Source organism: Monodelphis domestica, chromosome 5, assembly GCF_027887165.1.
Source record: "Monodelphis domestica isolate mMonDom1 chromosome 5, mMonDom1.pri, whole genome shotgun sequence".
Classification (NCBI taxonomy): domain Eukaryota; kingdom Metazoa; phylum Chordata; class Mammalia; order Didelphimorphia; family Didelphidae; genus Monodelphis; species Monodelphis domestica.
In genome coordinates, this window is record NC_077231.1 from 138,649,980 (window position 1) to 138,669,795 (window position 19,816).

At 35.9% G+C, this 19,816-nt stretch overlaps 2 protein-coding genes across 6 annotated transcripts in view; one reads left to right on the top strand and one right to left on the bottom strand.

The window, feature by feature from the left end:
* The window catches only part of INTS13 (integrator complex subunit 13), a 34,079-nt gene extending 17,904 nt beyond the window's left edge, over window positions 1–16,175 (bottom strand). The window contains exons 1-8 of the mRNA XM_016426017.2: window positions 16,041–16,175; window positions 14,213–14,446; window positions 12,507–12,581; window positions 7,993–8,195; window positions 7,272–7,352; window positions 6,395–6,485; window positions 3,722–3,850; window positions 1,138–1,222 (exon numbers count right to left, since the gene is read on the bottom strand). Of these exons, the coding sequence (XP_016281503.1) occupies window positions 1,138–1,222; window positions 3,722–3,850; window positions 6,395–6,485; window positions 7,272–7,352; window positions 7,993–8,195; window positions 12,507–12,581; window positions 14,213–14,437 (889 nt within the window). The 5' untranslated portion in view covers window positions 14,438–14,446; window positions 16,041–16,175. The remainder of the gene's footprint in view (window positions 1–1,137; window positions 1,223–3,721; window positions 3,851–6,394; window positions 6,486–7,271; window positions 7,353–7,992; window positions 8,196–12,506; window positions 12,582–14,212; window positions 14,447–16,040) is intronic.
* The window catches only part of FGFR1OP2 (FGFR1 oncogene partner 2), a 76,461-nt gene that overhangs the window by 21,032 nt on the left and 35,613 nt on the right, over window positions 1–19,816 (top strand). For 2 of the 5 annotated variants that reach the window (XM_001362357.4, XM_056799424.1), the window contains exon 1: window positions 16,988–17,117. The exons of 2 other annotated variants lie outside the window; for them this stretch is intronic. The gene's annotated coding sequence lies outside the window, so the exon portion shown is untranslated. Of the gene's footprint in view, window positions 1–6,405; window positions 6,440–16,987; window positions 17,118–19,816 lie in introns of those variants that run through there. One more of the 5 variants, XM_007503925.3, reaches the window with a different exon arrangement.

Genomic DNA, 19,816 nt, shown 5'->3' on the forward strand with positions numbered 1-19,816 from the left:
CAAATCAAAAATGCATTTCAGTTTTGGACATTTAATTGAATATTTTGGAATTCATTCAAGTATTCAACTACTGTTGATCTAGGTATATAACTATGAACAAGTAACTTAAATTCTCTAAGCCTGTTACACCACCAGTGGTTTAAAAAAAGAAAAAGGAAAAAGGGATGATGATGATGATGATGATAATAATAATAATAATAATAATAATAATAATGAGAATACTTTTGCCTCAGCAGGCTATTGTGAAGTTCTAAGGAGATAAAGCATGAAAATAACTTTGCAAACTTTAAAGTGTTATATAAGTGTTTGCAATTATTAATTATAGCCAAAAAATGCATTGTTATTGCAAAATGAAATATCCTAAGTTACCCAAAGAATTAGGTTGCAAAGGACACTTGTTAATAGACTTGGAAATCCAACAATGGGGCAACCACATAAGGATTTTAAAACCATATTAAAAAAATAAACAGAGCACTCTTTACAAAATGCTTAAAAGGGGGCAGCTGAGTAGCTCAGTGGATTGAGAGCCAGGCCTAGAGACGATAGGTCCTAGGTTAAAATCTGGCCTCAGACTTTTCCTAAATGTGTAACCCTGGGCAAGTCATTTAACCCCCATTGCCTAGCCCTTACCACTCTCTTCTGCCTTGGAATCAATATGCAGTATTGATTCCAAGACAGAAGGTAAGGGTTTAAAAAAAAATTGCTTAAAAGAATTTTAAGAAAACTGGAAATTGCTAGAAACCAATAGTACTCTGCACACTGTAGAGCCCTATTAAGAGTTTGCTGAATGAATAATTTTATATATTAATTCCCAGGATTAAGAGAAGAATACCTGAGGGGAAGCTAGGTGTCTCAGTGGATAGAAAGCCAGGCCTAGAGATGGGAGGTCCTGGGTTCAAATATGGTCTCAGACACTTCCTAGCTATGTGACCTTGGGCAAGTCACTTAACCCACACTGCGTAGCCCTTACCGCTGTTCTGTCATGGAACAAATTCATAGTATTGATTCTAAGACAGAAGGCAAGGGTATTTTTTTAAAGAAAAAAAGAAAGAAATATACAATTGTTTTTAACAAGTTACCATTTTAAATTCTTCGATTACTACAGTCTATCAAAAAAATAAACTATGAATTACTTACCACTTTTTAAGAAATCTACATGTGCTTCTTTATGATGAAGTAATTCCACATCATAATTGGCAGATGTGTTTGCATGTTGTTCTTCCTTTAATTGGAGACATTTAAAATTACTTTCCTCAACTTAAATAATTAATAATTTTGGTTTTTGCTTGACAGGAATAAATGGTCAAGTACATTAAAAAGGAGTAGGTTCTAATTTTGCAGTAGTTTGCTCAGTGACTTATTTAAAGATGCAATAATTTCTTCCCCCCACAAAATGGAATCTAATCAAGAAAAATTATTCTCAAAGGTAACAGTAAAAGTTATTTCATAGTTGTTATATTAGAACTAAAAGAAGATTCTGCCTCTGGAAGTACTGAAGCAAAAGTGTCAAAGTCACAGGTAGCCTACCATACTCCCAAGTATAACAGAACTAGATCAAAATATAATTGGGAAATAATTAACAGAATAAATGAAAATATAATAAAACATTACTAATGTTAACATGTGGTTTTCTATGTTAATATGGACCTGCAAGGATCCTTATATACGGTTTAATGCTTCCCTCTCTTTTCTACTGGAGTCTGAACAAGACTATTACTTTTGCTTCCAATCACTCTTTAGGCACTGCTCAATGTTAAAAAGTTGAATGTAAAAGAAATAAATTAGATGCATTATTATCATAACACCTTATATTTCTACAGTTTGTAAAATATTTCTAAAAATACTAACATGATCCTCATAATAACCCTCTGAACTAAGGCAAACCAAGTATCTCTCTTTTTCAAATAAAAGGCTACATAGGCTTGGATAAGTAAAAGTGTCTTAAGACATACAACTATTAAGATACAGCCTTAGAATTTTAATGTAATTCTGATTCACAGTCCAAGTTTTTCAAATTCTCAAATATCCTATGATACTGACCATTTTGCAAAAAAAAAAAACAAAAAACTAAACAGGGTCACATGGAATCAGATAGGATTCTAACAACAAAACTTGCCATTTACTCAAAATTGAAAGTAAAACTTTTGTCTAAAGATAGCATCTTTAAATAGCTGTAACAGATGAGCAAGCATCATAATATATCAATTAGCAAATATAGAATCATCATCATCATCTTAGGAACCTGTGCTCATAAAATAGTGAACACAGACTCTAGCACACTATATTCTAAAAGGGCCAAGGTAGAAAGAAGTATCACATCAATAGCACACAAATCCTATCAATAAGGTAAAGGCAAACCAACCTAAAACCATTTTTTTATTATAACGTATATTGAAATTATATTTAAGATATTAAGGAAAATCAGTTCCACTGTATTTGCTAACTGCTATGTACAAAAGATTATATTAGGGTAGCACACATTTTCCAACAGTCTTGACAATGTAATTGTATTTTATTTTTATTATTATTTTTTTAAACCCTTACCTTCCGTCTTGGAATCAATACTGCATATTGGTTCCAAGGCAGAAGAGTGGTAAGGGCTAGGCAATGGGGGTTAAGTGACTTGCCCAGGGTCACACAGCTGGGAAGTGTTTGAGGCCAAATTTGAACCTAGGACCTCCCATCTCTAGGCCTGGCTCCCAATCCACTGAGCTACCCAGCTGCCCCTCTAACAATGTAATTTTCAAAGTATTCCTTTTTCCTTCTCAATATTGTTAAAAGGAAAAGAATACCTAAAAAAATTCCTGCCACTATCTCATTTATACACCATCTTTCAAAGTGATGGCAGTTTATGGGTTCAAATCTGGCCTCAGACATTTCTTAGCTGTGTGACCCTGGGCAAGTTACATAATCCCCACTGCCTAGCCCTTATCACTCTTCTGCCTTGGAAGTGATACTTGGTACCTACTCTAAGACAGATGGTAAATGGTTTTTAAAAAAGGATGGTAGCAAAAAAATGTAAGTTATAATTAAATCATAGCTTAATGATGTCATAATTGACAATATATGTAGCATAATGGAAATAAAGCCTCAAGAGTTCAAAGAAAATCTACCTTCAGCCCTTCATGAAGGTAGAAGTGAAAACTGATTATTTCATTTTTGTCCTGGTGTTGTCCTAGCATAAAAACTCTTAATATTTGTTGAACTGAATAAAAAATTTATAAAAATTTAATTTTTCCTGGCATTAGAGAGTAATAAGTCAATTGAAAATCATGGCCAATTGTGATCAGTATCCATTAGTTATTAACAGCTTTATGTTAAATGGTTAAGAAAATTACATAGGAAAGAAAAGCTCCACTAGAATGCACAAAATAAGAAAAATCTAGTAACACAGCTATCCAGAAAAGAATCACAGACACAGCAATAACATGAGATGAATTGATTAGGTTTTGTAAAAAATAATATGAACATAAAAAATTTATATAGCCTAATCTTAATTGGTAAAATAACAATATGGAATTTTGTTCTGTGATCCTTCAAGGCATACATCAATATTTACTGACCTGGTCACAGACAGTGAATGTGGGCTAGCAAAAAAAAGAAAACATGATATGGAGAGAAAAAAATGCAAAGATCCAATTAAAATAAACAGTTAACTTCAAAAGAACTTTTAAAAAATAGGAATACAGTCTCTCCAAGATAAGAAAAATTGTCATCTTACCTTCATTGGTATATTGGTAATAGTAGTAGAAGCCAAATCAAAATGCTGCTGTACTAAAATGTTCAATTTAGTAGCAAGATGTCGTCCTGCTCGAACACTATGTACTTCACTGGTTAAAACTGGAGACAACTACAAATAATAAATAGTACAGCGTATTAATGAATTAGCATCTGTAACTAAATACCATTTTAAAACATCACTTTCTAATATTGTTTTACAAAACTTAAAAAATAAAGACATATCAAATTAACAACCTTATTTTGTTTTTAAATTGTCTTGGATTCAAATACAAATACAAATGGAATTAGAGAAAAACAATATAAATGGAAAACAAGACAGATATGACAAAAAACCCACAAAAGGGGGTTTGTTGTCCATATCCTTCTACTGAGAATGGTCTGATAGTTTAAAACACCATTTCCAAATTACAGAAAAGAGGAAAATAACTTAAAATTCTGGAATTTTGCCTCATATCCAACAAATTTACAAAGAGGACAACCAAAAACAGGATTAGAAGGGTTGTGGAAAGACAGGTAACACTGATATACTAGTTGGTGGACTCAGAAAGTGGTACAACTTTTATACAAAACAATCTGGAATTATTCTAGGGAAGTGACTAAATTCTTCATACCCTTTGACCTAGAATCCACACTACTAAACATACACTTAAACAAGATCAACTATAGAAAGTAGTATGAATACAAAAATATTTGTAGCAACATTTTTGTAGTAACAAAGAACTGGAAATAAAATAGAGTGCTCCATAACTGAGAAGTGTTATAGAAATCACGAAAATTTTTTAAAATGTCTCTGCACTAAGCACTCTACTCTGTGTTAAGGATGCAAATATTTTTTAAAAGGCTCTACTTTCAAGGAGCCTAATTCTATAATAGAATTTTGTGTAATTATAAAGAAATATATAATAAATAAATAAAATATAAAATTAGGGATTTAGATAAAACATGCACTGAAGCATGGTCAAATTAAGCAAAACCAGTATAACATGTGTAATGTTACTAAACAAAACACAAATGAAAAGAACATTGATAAGAAATTGAATGATGAGCAACTGCAATGACATCATCTTGGTCCAGGAGAGCAGAAGAGAAGCTAGGGACTAAAGGTACAAAGGGATGTAGCCAGAATCGGACAGAGCATCTGTTCTTTTTGTTTATGTATTTTTCTTAATTACAAGGGATGAACAAAAGCTGAGTGGAGGAATTTGCTTTATCTGGAAGTTAACTATGATGCCAAAATGAAAGGGCACCAATAAGACATTTAAAAACATAAATAAAAAACAAAAAATTGCTGTCCACAACAACTTATTAAAATCATTCACTTTGAGTGTCACAATCTGCACCAATTAAAGTACCACACCACTGAAAACCACAACCAGCCTCTCACAAAATTAACATACTTCCCAATTAGAAAGAGAAACAGCAAAACCCATTTATTCAGTAAATGCAAAGCTAAGGTACCATACTAGTTTGAATTATTAGCTCCATTTAACTCACTATAAGAACAATTTCTGAAGAATACAAATGTTATTGAGGTGATGTGATGGACAGAGTGCAGGACCTGGAAGTCAGGAAGATCTGAGTTTGAATATTGCCTCAGATACTTAATACCTTTGTGACTCTGGACAAATCACCACCTCTATGGGCCTCAGCTTCCTCAACTGTAAAAAGAGGATAATTATAACATCTACTTCAAAAGATCATTGGGAGGATGAAATGAGATAATATAAAATGCTTTGCAAACCTTAAAACATTATATAATATTCGTTATTATAGTTATTATGTATTGTATTTCTGTCAGACAGGAATATATTTTATACACATCTAGAACTCTAATAATTCTCCTTAAAAACAAGATGCTATGCAGGGTTCATTTAAATTTACAGCCTTCCTTTTCTTCATTTTCATTTTAACATTAAATGCAAGTTTTGCACATATTAGATCACAGATCTGAACGGATCTGTGATCTCATAAATATGTGTCTATCCAACAATGCAGATTACCATCCATATATGTCTGCCCATCCTCTATATCTATAGTCCATGGACCTTCCACTAAGTGTGGCCCAAAGAGTCTGCTGAGCCTTTCCTCAGTTTCTCTTGACACCACAAAATACTCAATTCATGATTTACTGATACATCTTTTTTGCTCATTTATTTCTTTGATAACAATGGCAAACATTTTTTTGTAAAAATACATGTTGTTTTATGCCTTATTTAATATTAAAAGAAGGTCAAAGTTATCTTTGTCACATAAAGAACCTTTAGGATTTTTACAGTATGCAGAGGGAAAACCTTTAAAGGTGACACCAAGCCCAGGAGAATTTTACATTCTTTGAAATTTTCAGTCAATCCAATGATTAAAAACATGTGGTCTGTTTTAAATGTCATTTGTGATAGCACACCCTACTGCCTTCATCACAGTATCCTACTTCCACAATTTCATGTATAATTAAGCCAAAATGATACCATGTGAGCATATGGAATAATAATAAATAAATGTTATAACAGGAAAAGAGATTTTAAAATAGTTTTTTTCCTTTAGGTAGGATTTGGGGTTTCCATTGTAAATGATAAATGCTTAATGGGAACTTTGTAGTCACTATGTATTATTTATAACCCATATATTTCCTTTGGTAACTTACTTAAGACCTTACCTCCTTTTTAGGACGATCTGATACAAGACTATCTTCACCAACTGGGTAGGTATGGATCAAAACTAATTCACACTTTTGGATCTGCATGAGACTTAAGAGATAAATTTCTTACTTAGAATAACATAACATGTATTTTCTTCATGTGAAAGAAGCTAAATTCACTCATTTTGTAGGTGTATTTCTATGGAATTTGCAAAGTATAAAAAAAGTACCAGAGTAGATATTATGGTTATTGTAAGGCTAAATATTTAAGAAATTTGCATGTTTATACAAGTTCAATAATTATGGTCAATTAATTTAACAAAGTACAACATTAGGTTTTGGTGGAAAAAAATCAGACAATAACTTATAAGGTAATTTCCTAGATGTCTACTACAGATGCTTCCACAGGAAAAATAGAGCTATTATTACACTAAAGGACGGAGGAAAATTTTTCAGTAATAAACCTTTTTTCCTAATAGTTCCCTAGCACTAAACAGACAAGACTTTTCATACTTTACTCCTACAGTAATTCCTAAGAATACACACATTTGGACACTGAAATAAATGCACAAGACTTGGTAACATTGCCAGCAGTTTGCTGGTCTCTTAGAATATGTCAGAAATAGTACTCTAAGGCAAAGAAAACTATTTATAGCAAAGAAGTTATCTGCAGATTTTACCCCTTGACCCTCTCTGAAAAGAGAACAGCTACAAAAGGAATCCTGAAGGTTCTGAAAACGTTAGGAAAAATAAAAGGGAAAAGGCAATTCCAACAAGTTATATGAGAAATATGTTTATTAGCCAAGGGCACTGGTGTTTCCTTTAAAATCATCTAATTGTTATTCCCTAGGGTAATGTTAAACACACTCCCATGCCCTCTGAGGTTTATACTTACTGATCTGAATTAGCAGCAAGCTTGTTATGTTCATGAATAGTTTCTTGAACACAATCCTCAAGCATTCGTACATGACTATCACTGTGGATTAAAAAGACAAAGATGATCATAAGAGACCACACTGTATGAAATTTAATATTTGGAAAAAATTTAATCCATTGCATATGTTTTATTAAGAATGCAAAATTTAGGGGGCAGCTGGGTAGCTCCGTGGATTGAGAGCCAAGTCTAGAGACGGGAGGTCCTAGGTTCAAATCTGGCCTCAGACACTTCCCAGCTGTGTGACCCTGGGCAAGTCACTTGACCCCCATTGCCTAGCCCTTACCACTCTTCTGCCTTGGAGCCAATACACAGTATTGACTCCAAGATGGAAGGTAAGGTTTAAAAAAAAAAAAGAATGCAAAATTTAACAATGGAAGGATTTAGAACATTTCAACAAAATATCACCATAACTAGTTTAATGCTAGAAAATTCAGCTAATGACAAAGAAATAGATTGACAAATATTTGTATTTTAAAAATCAATTCTACTTTAAAAATCTCCCTTGAAATAATGATTTTAATGTAAATAACTAAAATCATTATTTCAGCATAGTAAATACAACCTCTATAACAAAAGAACCATTTTCTTTTTTTTCCCCCAAAGGTTCGTTTTCAACTTAACTTTTAAAAGATATTTCTGAAACATTTTAATTATTAGATTTGCTTTAGAAATTTCACACCTTTTTGCATTAGTAATACAAATTATTCGTCCTCTATTCCCAACACGTTCTGCATTCTCCATCAGCATAGTTCGAGCTTCATGTTGATATTCAGTAATTTTGCAAAGGGTTTCAACAGCTGCAACCAGACCATGCAAGATACTGCAGCATTCTGGATCTGCACGAGGATTAGGTGGTCCAACAGCAGCTAATGCAGCCATTAACTAATTAAGAGAAAGGGGGAAAAAAGTTAATGACAAATATGGCACCAAGACATTAGGCCTATCTCATCTGGTTTTACTTCTAAAGAATTGGACATTAGTGTAACAAGTTATGAGTAGGCTAAAAATTGCTAAAATTGCTACCTTGGGAAACAGTAAAAAATTATCTTTCCTGTGAAAAATCTGGCTGTCTCTAGACAAAACAATGGAAAGCACTTATTCAATATGTTATCATCAAAATTATCCATTAATATATTACCTTTTTCAGAATATCTCAAATCTCTCACTTGGCCACTGAACCTTTCCCAGAATTATATGCCCTTATCAAACTGCAAACTCTGTACTTTCCTTTCCCAGATAATTTTATACCAACTTCATCTAATTTTTTCAAAATTATAAATCATTTAGCTATAGTGAACTCTGATGATGAACATAGTTATATGTTTGAATGTTCATGTTGTTCATGGTCTAGTTCTCTCACACAACTAATAAAAAATTATTTTGGCTAAACCAAATATATATAATATATATTACTGTGAATCTTAAAACTGCTCAGACTCTACTTCAGAAGATTTGATTAAGCTATTCCCCATTTTCAACAACGGAGGTACTTGGTCAGGAATGTATTGAGAACTTTAAAATTACTCCACCCTGCTCAGACAGTGCCTTAGGGGGAAGATACAGTTGCAAACTCCTGATTGAACAATGAAAAGTCCCCAAATCATACTTATAGTGAAGCAAAAACCCTAAGCTAGGAGGTCTATTTTTAGATCTTATACAAAAGGGTGCTAACTACCTAAAAAGGTTAAATTAATCACTAAAAGTTCAAGCAACTTACAAAAGGCAAGCTTAACAAAAGAGGTGTGAAGTACTCAGAAGATATAATCTACCCAGAGAAGGTGATAACTAAGAATGGGCAGTCCTAGGAAAAAGTGTCTACTGTGATTGGTAGATGTGAAAATTTAGGAGAGGTTACATAAGAGAAAATTTCTTTAAAAGGAGAATTCAGTTTGATGGTAGTTCAGTTTGGAAGCTGAATTGGAGCTATGAACTCAGTTCAGGGTTCAGGAGTTCAGAACTCAGTTCAGGAGTTGAGGATTTCAGTGAAGGACTGAAGCTTGCTTGGGACAATCTTGCGGTGAGTGATAAAGACTGACTCTTTCTCCCTGAAGGCCAAATGGCCTAGGCCCTTTCTACTATATTTTTTTCTTTTTTTCTTCTCTCTCTCTGTCTCTCTCTGTGCCTCTCTCTCTCTCTTTTTCTCTCTCTCTCATCTCTCTGTCTCTCTCTGTCCCTCTCTCTCTCTGTCTCTGTCTCTCCCCCCCCCTTAATTCTTTCATTTGTATGAATTAAAATCTCCATAAAACCCAGCTGACTTGGATATTTTCATATTTGGGAATTTTCCCATGGCAACCACTTATTTTTTATTATAAATCAAGACACTAAAATTTATCTTTACAGTTTGGCCGAAACCTTTACAGTTTTGGCAATTCAGTCTTAAAACCCACATTTTTGCGGTTACACTACTGAATTATCTCTTTAACACAAGTCTATCTTCATCCTGCACAGATTACTAATTGAACAAAAGCTTCAGATGTGACTTTTTAAGTGATTTGCCCAAGATCAGATAGCCAGAATTCAAACCTCTGATTCCAATCTAGTTTTCTTCCCAAAGTATCATGTTGCCTACAAAATTTGAACAGAAATGAATAAATACTTCAAACCAAGTCTGCATATAACTTAATACTTAATGACTTCACAGAAAATGGGACAGAGAGATGGACAATAAAAATCAGAGTTGAAGAGTAAGAAATTAAAGAGTTCAGAAGCCTCTCAATAGCATTATACAGTTAAAAAAAGCACTGAATTTGGAGTCATAGGGGACTTGGGATCAAATCTCACTTGTCACTAACTCTGTAAGTATAGGTAAGTTACAAGTTTCCTCAGCTACAAAATGAATACTGTAGGCCAAATAAATGGTTTCTATTATCTTTTCCAACTCCAAATCTAAAATCCTATGATCCAGAAGCCTCACACCAGAAGTTACTACATAAATTTTTGATACGAAAAGTTGTTAAGACTTGGCAAACACTTAACTCTATAAAGAATGAAACAAACTATATCTAAATAGAGAGATAACCAGTTACTGATACAGGAGTCATTTCACTATCAGTTCTTCATGTGCACCCAAATCATGAGCTGAAAGAGGGAGAGTTAAGAGCCATATTAATGGAAAAAAATGAAATGTTTATGAAATGTTGTAGAGATAGGATTGACAAGATCTGGCAAGAAGTTGAACATGACAAAAGTGAGGATGACCACTTTGTGGCTGCAAACCTGGGAAAATGGAAGGATGGTGAAATCCTCAACAGAAAAAAGGACACTAAGAGAAGTGAGTTTTAGATTTATACATGTTGTTTCTTGGCATGAATCTGGAATGTCTAAGGAACACATAGTTGGAGATGCCCAGTAGAAAGTTGGGCATGATTGGATCTGTAGGAGATGAGAACACTGAGAAAGAGTGTAAAGAAAAAGAGTTCAAGGAAAGATCTTTAAAAGTGGCCTATGACTTCTGGAATATCAAAAAGATCTTAAAAAAAAAAAAGAGAGAGATTGAGCCAAAGACAGCATGTCTCAAAAAACAAGGGAGGAATGTCCTAGAGAAGAAGATATTCAACAATGCCAAATGCTCCAGATTGATCATGAAAGATGAGTACTGAAAAAAGGTCAAAAGATTTGATAAAAGAAATTGATAGAAACCTCTGAAAAAACCCTTTCAATTCATTGAGTGATGAAGTTAGAAGTTGGTATTTCACATGATAAAGGACTATAAGCTCCCTTCTTATTTCCCTCACTAAAAAGCAAATCTGAAGTAGAATGCCATTTCCATGGTTCGTGAATTTATAGTTACATATTCTTTAAATACAATGAAGTCTGAATGCTGCTTTATGTGTATTATGAATTCACTCATGTAAAAGAACAACCTTAGCATATTTTCAAAGACAATTGTATACAAAAGCAGGGGTGGGGGTAGGGGTGGGAATGGGGTGTATGTGTGAAGAGAGATAAAATGAGAGAAAGAAATTTCTCATGAACATCTCAATTATCTTGAAATCCAAAAGAAATATTATATAATAGAAAGATTTGGAGTTAAGAAGCATTTAATTTTGGAGGGTTTTTTTGAGTCTGTTACCTCATCTGTAAAGCAAAGATAATACCAACACTTTAATTCAAAGGCTTTTAAAAAAGCTTAGTTTGTAAATATTAACTGTTCTCTTTAAAATCCCTTACAGCTCTAAATTCTATGATTTTGTTATATACATATTCTATTTAGCCTCATGGCTAGGGTCAGAGCAAAGACCTGGGTTCATAATTTACAGAAATTTGGTACCCTGGAAGGTAGAGCAAGCATGAACTTTATTAGTATGCAGCACAGCAAACAGGCAAAAAAATGAAAGCAATACACCCACAATATGGCAACACACAAAGCATGGGAGATGTGTATAGCAGCAATATCTCTGCAGAGTCTTATACCTCATACCTCCAGTCTTATACCTTACAGGTGCATTTAGTTGGGACAACCAGTACCAGATGGTGGGAAGGGGTTTTCTTGATTGGATCCAGATATGAGGAAATTTTCCAAGTTAGCTTATCAGTACTAAACTCAAGTGAAAGATTTTCCTAATAAGGACTAGAAATTGGATAAGAATTCAGGTTAGTAATCCAGGACTCCAGGAGTGTGTCAGCCCACAAGGGCTGCAGTAGGCTGAAAGCCTCATCCAATCAGATGTCAAAGTTATTCACAGTATCAGAATAAGTCAGGGCAGTGGAAAAGTACAAGCTGTCTGTTACTGCTTATGTGTTTATGGTCATTAGCATAAGGCGAATCCATATTGGAGACCTATTTCTTATAACTACAATGTTAAGAGATGTGTTTAAAAAAATCATAATTATCATAATACATATGCCTTAACTGTTGATCTCTGTAAAAAAAAAAAACACTGGAGATGGAATAATCATCTTTTGTGAAATTTCCATCACTGGCAAAACTTCAACATGAAGTACTTCAATTTAGTGCTGCAAGTATCTGACTCTGACCTGTTCCCTTGCAAAGAGGATCCATAGTGCAAATACAATGGGATTCAAATTTTTTTTTTTTAAATTAGTGTTATCCCAAACTAAAATGATAAGTATTTGAGAAAAACAACTGAATTTCCAAGGTTCATAGGATTCTAGGATTCTAGGTTTTCTTAAAAGACAATTGTTACTTGAATATCATTTTCAAATGATCATATTTTGAGAAACTAAACATACCTCCTGCAAATTCTGGTCTTCTTGAGTCCAAGAATTTAAAACATGAGGTCCAGAGTCACTCACAATGAAATTTACCTGAAAGGTTACAAAGTTGTGTGTAACAATTGCACTCAAATAACAAAAAGCATTTGTTCAAGAATAGTTTAACTCAGTTACCAACCATTACATAGCTACATAATTTCCTTCACTCTAAATATAAAGGAAATACATAGTAACACAAATAGCTAGTGATCTGACCCTAAAATTGAGAAGATATGTTTTCAAGTCATGAACTTGACATAAACAAACTTGTAACCAACCAAAAATCACTATCCTCTCAGAAGCCCAGAGAACTCTCTAAAGATAAATTGACAATCTACACTGATGAGATAAATTTCCACATAAATGAAATCACAAGTCAAGACCATAAGACAAAAAGTAGAAAGACAGCTACATATATACATTCTTAATTGGAAAGAACCAGAAGATGGTTAAGAAAACAAATTAGGGAAATATAATTTCCAAATTCAAAAACAGTTCGATTTTGCTAGCATCTGTGTCTAGTTTCCTAGTCCCTAGATTACTTGCTGTAATCTCTGCCCTTTTCCTTTAATCTGTGTTGGGAACCCTTCTTAAACTAGCCATTGTTCCCCTCTCTTAAGGACTCTCTGAAACAAGTATCACTTATTTCAGGTGTGTACTCTATATTCCCTGGGCAACTCACAAGATATTTCCACTAATTTCCTTGATTCCATAAAATAAGTTTTTTATAACTCTAGTATTCCTTCTTGGGGTCTATCCCATGATGATGGCCAAGTCACACTGGTGTAGAAAGTTACCACAATAAGAGATTCTTATATTGGTAAAATCAAAAAATTTATCCCCACCCCCAAAGCCCCCAAAAAGACAAAAAACAAAAACATGGATAATCTAGATTCTTTATAATAGATTTTTAGAATATGACCCAAATATACACATCTGTCATTCTCTGCCTTACAAAAAAAAAAATCTGAAATCCAGCCAAATAACTAAAGAAATGAAAGGTTCCCTCTCTTCATTAATACAAAAAAGTCCACTTTTGCATAATAAACTTAACATTCTTGAAGATGTAATCCTGAAGATAATTTAAACAGAAAATAACTATACATCTTAAATGTGCCTTCCAACTAATAGTTTATCCTAACTTTAAAAAGTATTTTCATAAAAGTCCCCCTTAGTGGTATAAAGACGATCCTAAAGTTTTCATTGAACAATGCAAGTTCCTCATGAACTGGAAAAGCTTCAAGTAAAGACTATGTCTTTTCAACAAACTATAAGCTGTTGAACAGTTTACTTAAACAGAGAAGCTCATCACCAGGAGACTACTCATTAGATGATAAATTTTTTTCTACCACAGCAACGTCACAAAAACTGTATTCTAGATGATGTGATCTGAATTAGTCAAGGGAGAACAAACTAATCTGTTTGTTCCATCTCCAGGCCACTGCATCACTCTTGAACAGGTATTTACACAGGGCATATAATTTTCCTAATACTGCCAAATTCTCCTGGTTTAATTGTGCAGTCATTGTATATTAATCCCAAAGTAATAACTCATATGTTAAATGGAATACACAAAATACTAAGACTTTTACAGTCTGAAGCAATACCAATTAAAATATGTATATCCAGATGAAATATATCTCAAATTAATTAATTCTAGCACATTTGAGATATCTCATACTCACCAGCTTTTTGAAAGGAAATATATCATACATAATCCTACAGTATTCCATGGAAGATTCTACTGAGCAAGTCCACAGTGACTTAGATATGGGTGCCAGGGGTATGATTCCTTGAGTCCTATTTTTTACCAACATATCAAACTCCACATGTTGTCGGCATGATTCTGCCATATAGGGGCAATGATCCACAACAAATACCGTTTTATGAGACTCAGAAAAAATTTTCATTTTTTTCACCTGCAAGTAAATAAACAGATTAAAAGTTTTAAAAATGTAAACAAATCCTGATTAGTATAGTATCTAATTTCTCCTTAATGAAAATATGGTAAAGGACATGAGTAATATTTACATTATGAGTTGGAAATATTATTTGACAAGATCTCTAAATAATCAAAATGTATCTCAATTTTAGGCACAACCCATATCATACTGGACATTATTACAGTTGGAAGAGTTAATCTTTATAATATTAGCTTTTTGAGTGAATTTGTTACTGAACATAACATTTTAATACATATTTTAACCACTAAGTCATTGTATCCTCAAAATTATATTCAATGTTTAAAACAATTTCATATAGTTAGCTCTCAGTATTTAATGTTCCACAGCTTGCAATGGAAGGTGCAACTGTCTGATAGTCAAAAAGAATTGAGTTCTGGCTCTGTGACCCTATGCAAATCACTTAACCTACTTGGCCCTCAATTTTTCTAGCATAAAATAGGTACAATGCTTGTACTACCTTATATATTTCTCTAGCATCTTTAATTAAGGGTTTACGATTCGCTTTTTAAAAATAAGAATTCTTTAAGGGAGATAATTTTCTTGTTCTTTTTTCCCCCCTCACATCATTTCATTAAAAATCATTCACTGAGGAAGTCCTCCTACCAATGTAGATCATCTCTTGCTCAGAAACTTAAGTCTTCCAAATTTGCATGTAGTACTAAGCTAAGTAGCCTGCCCAGGGTCACACAGGCAAATGTTTCAGAGGTGAAAGTAAACGGAGGTTTTTCTGGTTCTGAAGGTTTCTCTTCAGTGGGGTTAAAAGATGGAGGGTAAAAATTTAATTATCCTTACAGTTGAAGAAATTGAATCTCAGAGATGGTAAATTACTTCTCTGGGGTCCAAAGATAGGATGTGAATTGAGGTCCACACCTTTCAGGATTGTCATGATAAAAATGTTTTAAAAATTTTAAGTACTATACTGATATTACTATGAAGGTATAATTAAAAAAGTTTGAGTTGTGAGTAAAAGTAAAATTAAGCTAGGTTGAGCTCTTTTTTCTTTGCAACTTCTAATGACCAACAAAATGAGCAAAAAGCAGATAATAAGAGAGATGACAATAAAAAGTTTGGAAGAGACTAAAGCACATCAGTCAACTCTCAAAAAACTAAAAGTTAACTATCTGATGACTTTTCAAAGCCAAATCTACACAAATAGATGTAACTTTTTTTTTAATGATTTATTGAAGACTACGATAAAAATAGGTTACCTGTTTTGTTTTTATTTCTTGGTCATGAGCAATTTTTTCCTCGTTAAAAAAAAACTGTTTATATCTGAAAAGGATTGAACAGGCAGGCACCCTTAAAAAAGCAGATTGGCAAAGAAAGCTGTAAGGTGTTCTTTAAAAAGAACTTTTTCACTTAATATGATTTGTTTCAAGAAGCTATTTTCATTTCCTGCTTTAAAAGATTTCAGTTTCATACAGAACACACCTGCAAGAAGACTCTTTTACAAAATGAACCGGACCTAAAATCTCCAGGAAAAGCAGAAGAGGGAGAAACCGCAAAGTGGATGGATAGGATACAAACTTCAGGATAAAGGTTCGCTTACTTTTATGCCTGGTCCTGCTGTGGAAACGAGCCAAAGGCTAGGAACCACAGCTCCTCTGGAATAGGCTGCTGTGGATCAGCAGACGGCCAAGAGTGTCTGCTATCACCGAGAGGAGAGCACCGTAGGCTCATTCATCTTCTTGCACCCGGTCCCTTTCAAATTTCATACATAAATAAGACACGCACGCAAAAACACTAACACATTCGCGCGACGCGCGTGCGCAGCTCGCCTAATTCCCGCCCCCCACGTAGCGCTCCCCGTAGCACCGCCCCTCTGGCGCCCGTCGAGCTCCCCTCCCCCTCGGTGGTCAGGAAGCCCAGGCCACGAAACACCGAAAGGGGACGGAGATAGGAAGGAAAAAGACGTCTCGGCCTCTATGGGCTTTCTCCCCGATTGAGACCCCTAATCACCCCTTGGAGTGGATGGTCTGGGCCGCTGGGGCACCCTTGCTAGCCTTGCAGCCCGAACCGCAGCACCGGCTAAAACGCATCCGGCCCCCAGAGCGCACAGAGGCCCCCCCCTCGTCTGTTCTCTCTCCGCCCTGCTTTGGTTCCACTGGCAACGCTCGCGAGACTCACCGAGAACCCGAGAAGAGGGAGAGGTGGGGGAGGAAGTAGAGAAAAGAGGAGGGGTGGGACGTTCCATCCCTCTCGCGGGAGTAGTCCGAGAGTGTCATCGGTCAAATCTCCGCGCCGCGACCCAAAGCGGGAAAGGGGCACGGGTAAAAAAATCTCGCGAGGATTAAGGTGCTCTCGCCCCTCCCGTTCAACCTCCCCCTTCCCCTGCCCCCTTGGAGCGGGAGGTTGTAAGAGAAGCTGCCCGCCCCCCACTCCGAGATGGGGGGTAGATCCGGCCGCCTCCTCTTACTGCTGTCTCTGCCCAACTCTGCCGTCACCTGCTGAGGGGACCTAACCCGACGCAGCGGTCTCGTAAGGAGGAAAGGAGCCCGGCCCTCCAGGGGCAGCCGGGCCCTGCCGGCAGAGCCCACCCATAGCCCGACCTGGAGGTGGAGGCGGCGGCGGCGGCGGCGGCGGCGGCGGCGGCGGCGGCGGCTGCTGCAGCAAGAGAAACGAGAGAGTAAGTAACAGCCTTGGCGGCCGGGCGAACGGAAAGGAGGGACGACTTCAGGTTGGAAACCTGGCCGGTCCCCCGCGGGCGGGGACGTCCCTTTGCCGGCTTGGGCTTGTGTGGGGAAGAAGTGGGAAAGGGAATTGTTCATCGCTTCTTTCCTCCTCCGGGGCCTTCCCTCGTCCCCGGAGTTGGGGCCGTCTTCGAGCCGCTTGTGGCCCCAGGGAGAAGGGGAGAGGGGAGAAGAGAGGCCGAGTGTCCCTCTTTAAGCTCAAGTCTACTCTGTGTCAGAGGTCACCGCTGTTCCCCGGGGTCCGCCAGGGAGAGGCTTGTGCGCAGCTGGTGAATGATACTGAAGAAAGAAAAAGGTTGTGCAGTACACAGAACATGTAACCCCGTCATTTTTGAAATATTCATACACGAAGTCACCCAGAGTATCCTGACCCAGCGCCGTGCCTGGCACATAGTAGGTGCTTCACAAGTTATCTGCTGATTTTGATGCAAGAGAAACCTCGTTCCTGGTTAATTTCACTTTTCTTCCTAGCGAACTAGTAGCACTCTGTGGCATATAGTAAGGCACTTCATAAATCGCTTTGATACAAGATAAATATCGTCTCTGGTCAATTTCACTTTTATTCTTGGCGAATCAGTAGCATAGTGCACTGGCGCAGTAGGTACTTCAAAAATGGCTTGACCTTTGCTACAATATAAATATTATCAAAGTAAATTTTGCATTTTTTTCCTCAAAAATCAGTAGTACAGTGACTGACACAGAGCAATTTAATTAGATAAACATTTATGAAGCACTTAGATATTCCGGGCTCTGTGCTAAGCAGTGGAGGTAAAAGAAAGACAAAAAACAGTCTAAAGGAACTTTTCATCTAATGGAGGAAATCACATGCTAGCAAATAAAGCAAGCTATATACTGAATAAATAGGAAATTATTAGAAGAAAGAAAGCACTGGAATCAAAAGGATTTAATTGAGACCTAAAGGAGGCCAAGAAGGTCAGTAATCCAGTCAAAGGAAGAAAACAATACCAGGAGTTAGGGACAGCCAATGAAGATGCCAGGAGCCAAGAGATGAAGTGAAAACTAGAAAGGTGGGAGGGGACTGGGTTATGAAGGATTTGGAATACTAAACAGAGCATTTTGTATTTGCTCCTGGAGGCAATAGAGAACAACCACTGAAGTTTATTGAGTAGGGAATGACATGATCAGACCTGTGTTTTAGTGGTTTACTGGATTGGAATGGAGAGAGACTTAAGGCAGGCAGAGGCACCAGCAGCCTATTGCAATCACTTAAGTATTTGTTGAATTTAATTTACTTGTAAAGAGGCCTGGATTGATAATCTTGAAACTCTAGGGTCTAGTCAAACATTTATTAATTGCCTGCTGAGAATCACACTTTAATTGCTGGGAATACAAAGAAAGGCAAAAAAACAGTCCCTGCTTTCAAAGAGTTTAGAGTCTAACTGGGGAGACAATGTGCAAACAACTATATACCTGTTGAAGCTAATCTTAGAGGGAAGACACAAAGATTAAGGTGGAGTAGGAAAAGCTTTTTGCTGAAGGGGACAACTTTAGCTGAGACTTGAAGGAAACCAGAAGGCCAAGATGAGGAAGAGAATTCCAGGCATGGTAGAAAGCCTGTGAAAAATGCCTAGACTAGAGGAGGGAAGGAAAGAGTGGGGGGAGTGTTTCCTCTTTCGAAAACATCAAGAGGGGAAGTAAGTTTTATACTTGAAAGGCAGAAAGAAACCAAGCCATGAAGAATTTTAAAAGCCAAATTCATTACCTTTATTTTTTGTCCCTTTCTATCTCTGTGACTTTGATCAAGTAACAATTTCTTTGGATCTCACTTTCTTCATCTGTAAAATGAAAGGCTAGACTATATGGCCTCTAAGATCCAATGTGGTAACTATTCACATTTATGTGACAGTTAAAGTACTTTACTCAAAACAACTTGTGAAGTGGGCCCTGAAAGTTAACTGTCTTAATAAGTGAGAATATTATCAGAGAGGTTTAAGTCCCCTGAATAGTCACACAGTTAATCCAAGCTGGAATTTGAACCCATATCTCTTGACTAGGCCCAGCATCTTTTCCACTACATCATTGTATGAAGTATCCTAGGATAGGCATTTCACTATTGTGTGTGACACTTTCCATCTGTGTATTTAAGAGAAAGGAATAAAGAATCACATATAACTGAAAGGAAGTTGGGGAAGGACCTCTTAAGAGTTAAATAAGATTTAGGATAAGAAAGAACCTTAGAGATCTTGTAATATGAACCTCTTATTTACAGATGAGAAAGTCCCAGAGACCATATCACCCATGATAGCCACAGAACCATATTCCTCTGAATATAATCAGATATTAATGGTAAATTGTTCTGACGTTCCTCCTCCCTCCCCCAGCAAGAGTATCTATCTGCTTTCTCCTTTCAGGGCTTTTGTGCACAAGGGAAGTTTGGTGGTTTAGTTTGTTGATCAAACAATATTAAGTGCCTGCCATTTGCAAGTCACCATGATAGATTTTGAGGGAGATACAAAGATTAATAAGAGCACCATTCTGAAGAAGTTTATGATTTCTGATTTTTTTAGAGAAATATTTATATAACCATACCAAAAGATTTTAAATCAAAACTAAATAATTGATAATACATTACTTCTAAACTTAGATCAGTATTCACTAGGTTCCTCTCTTATGG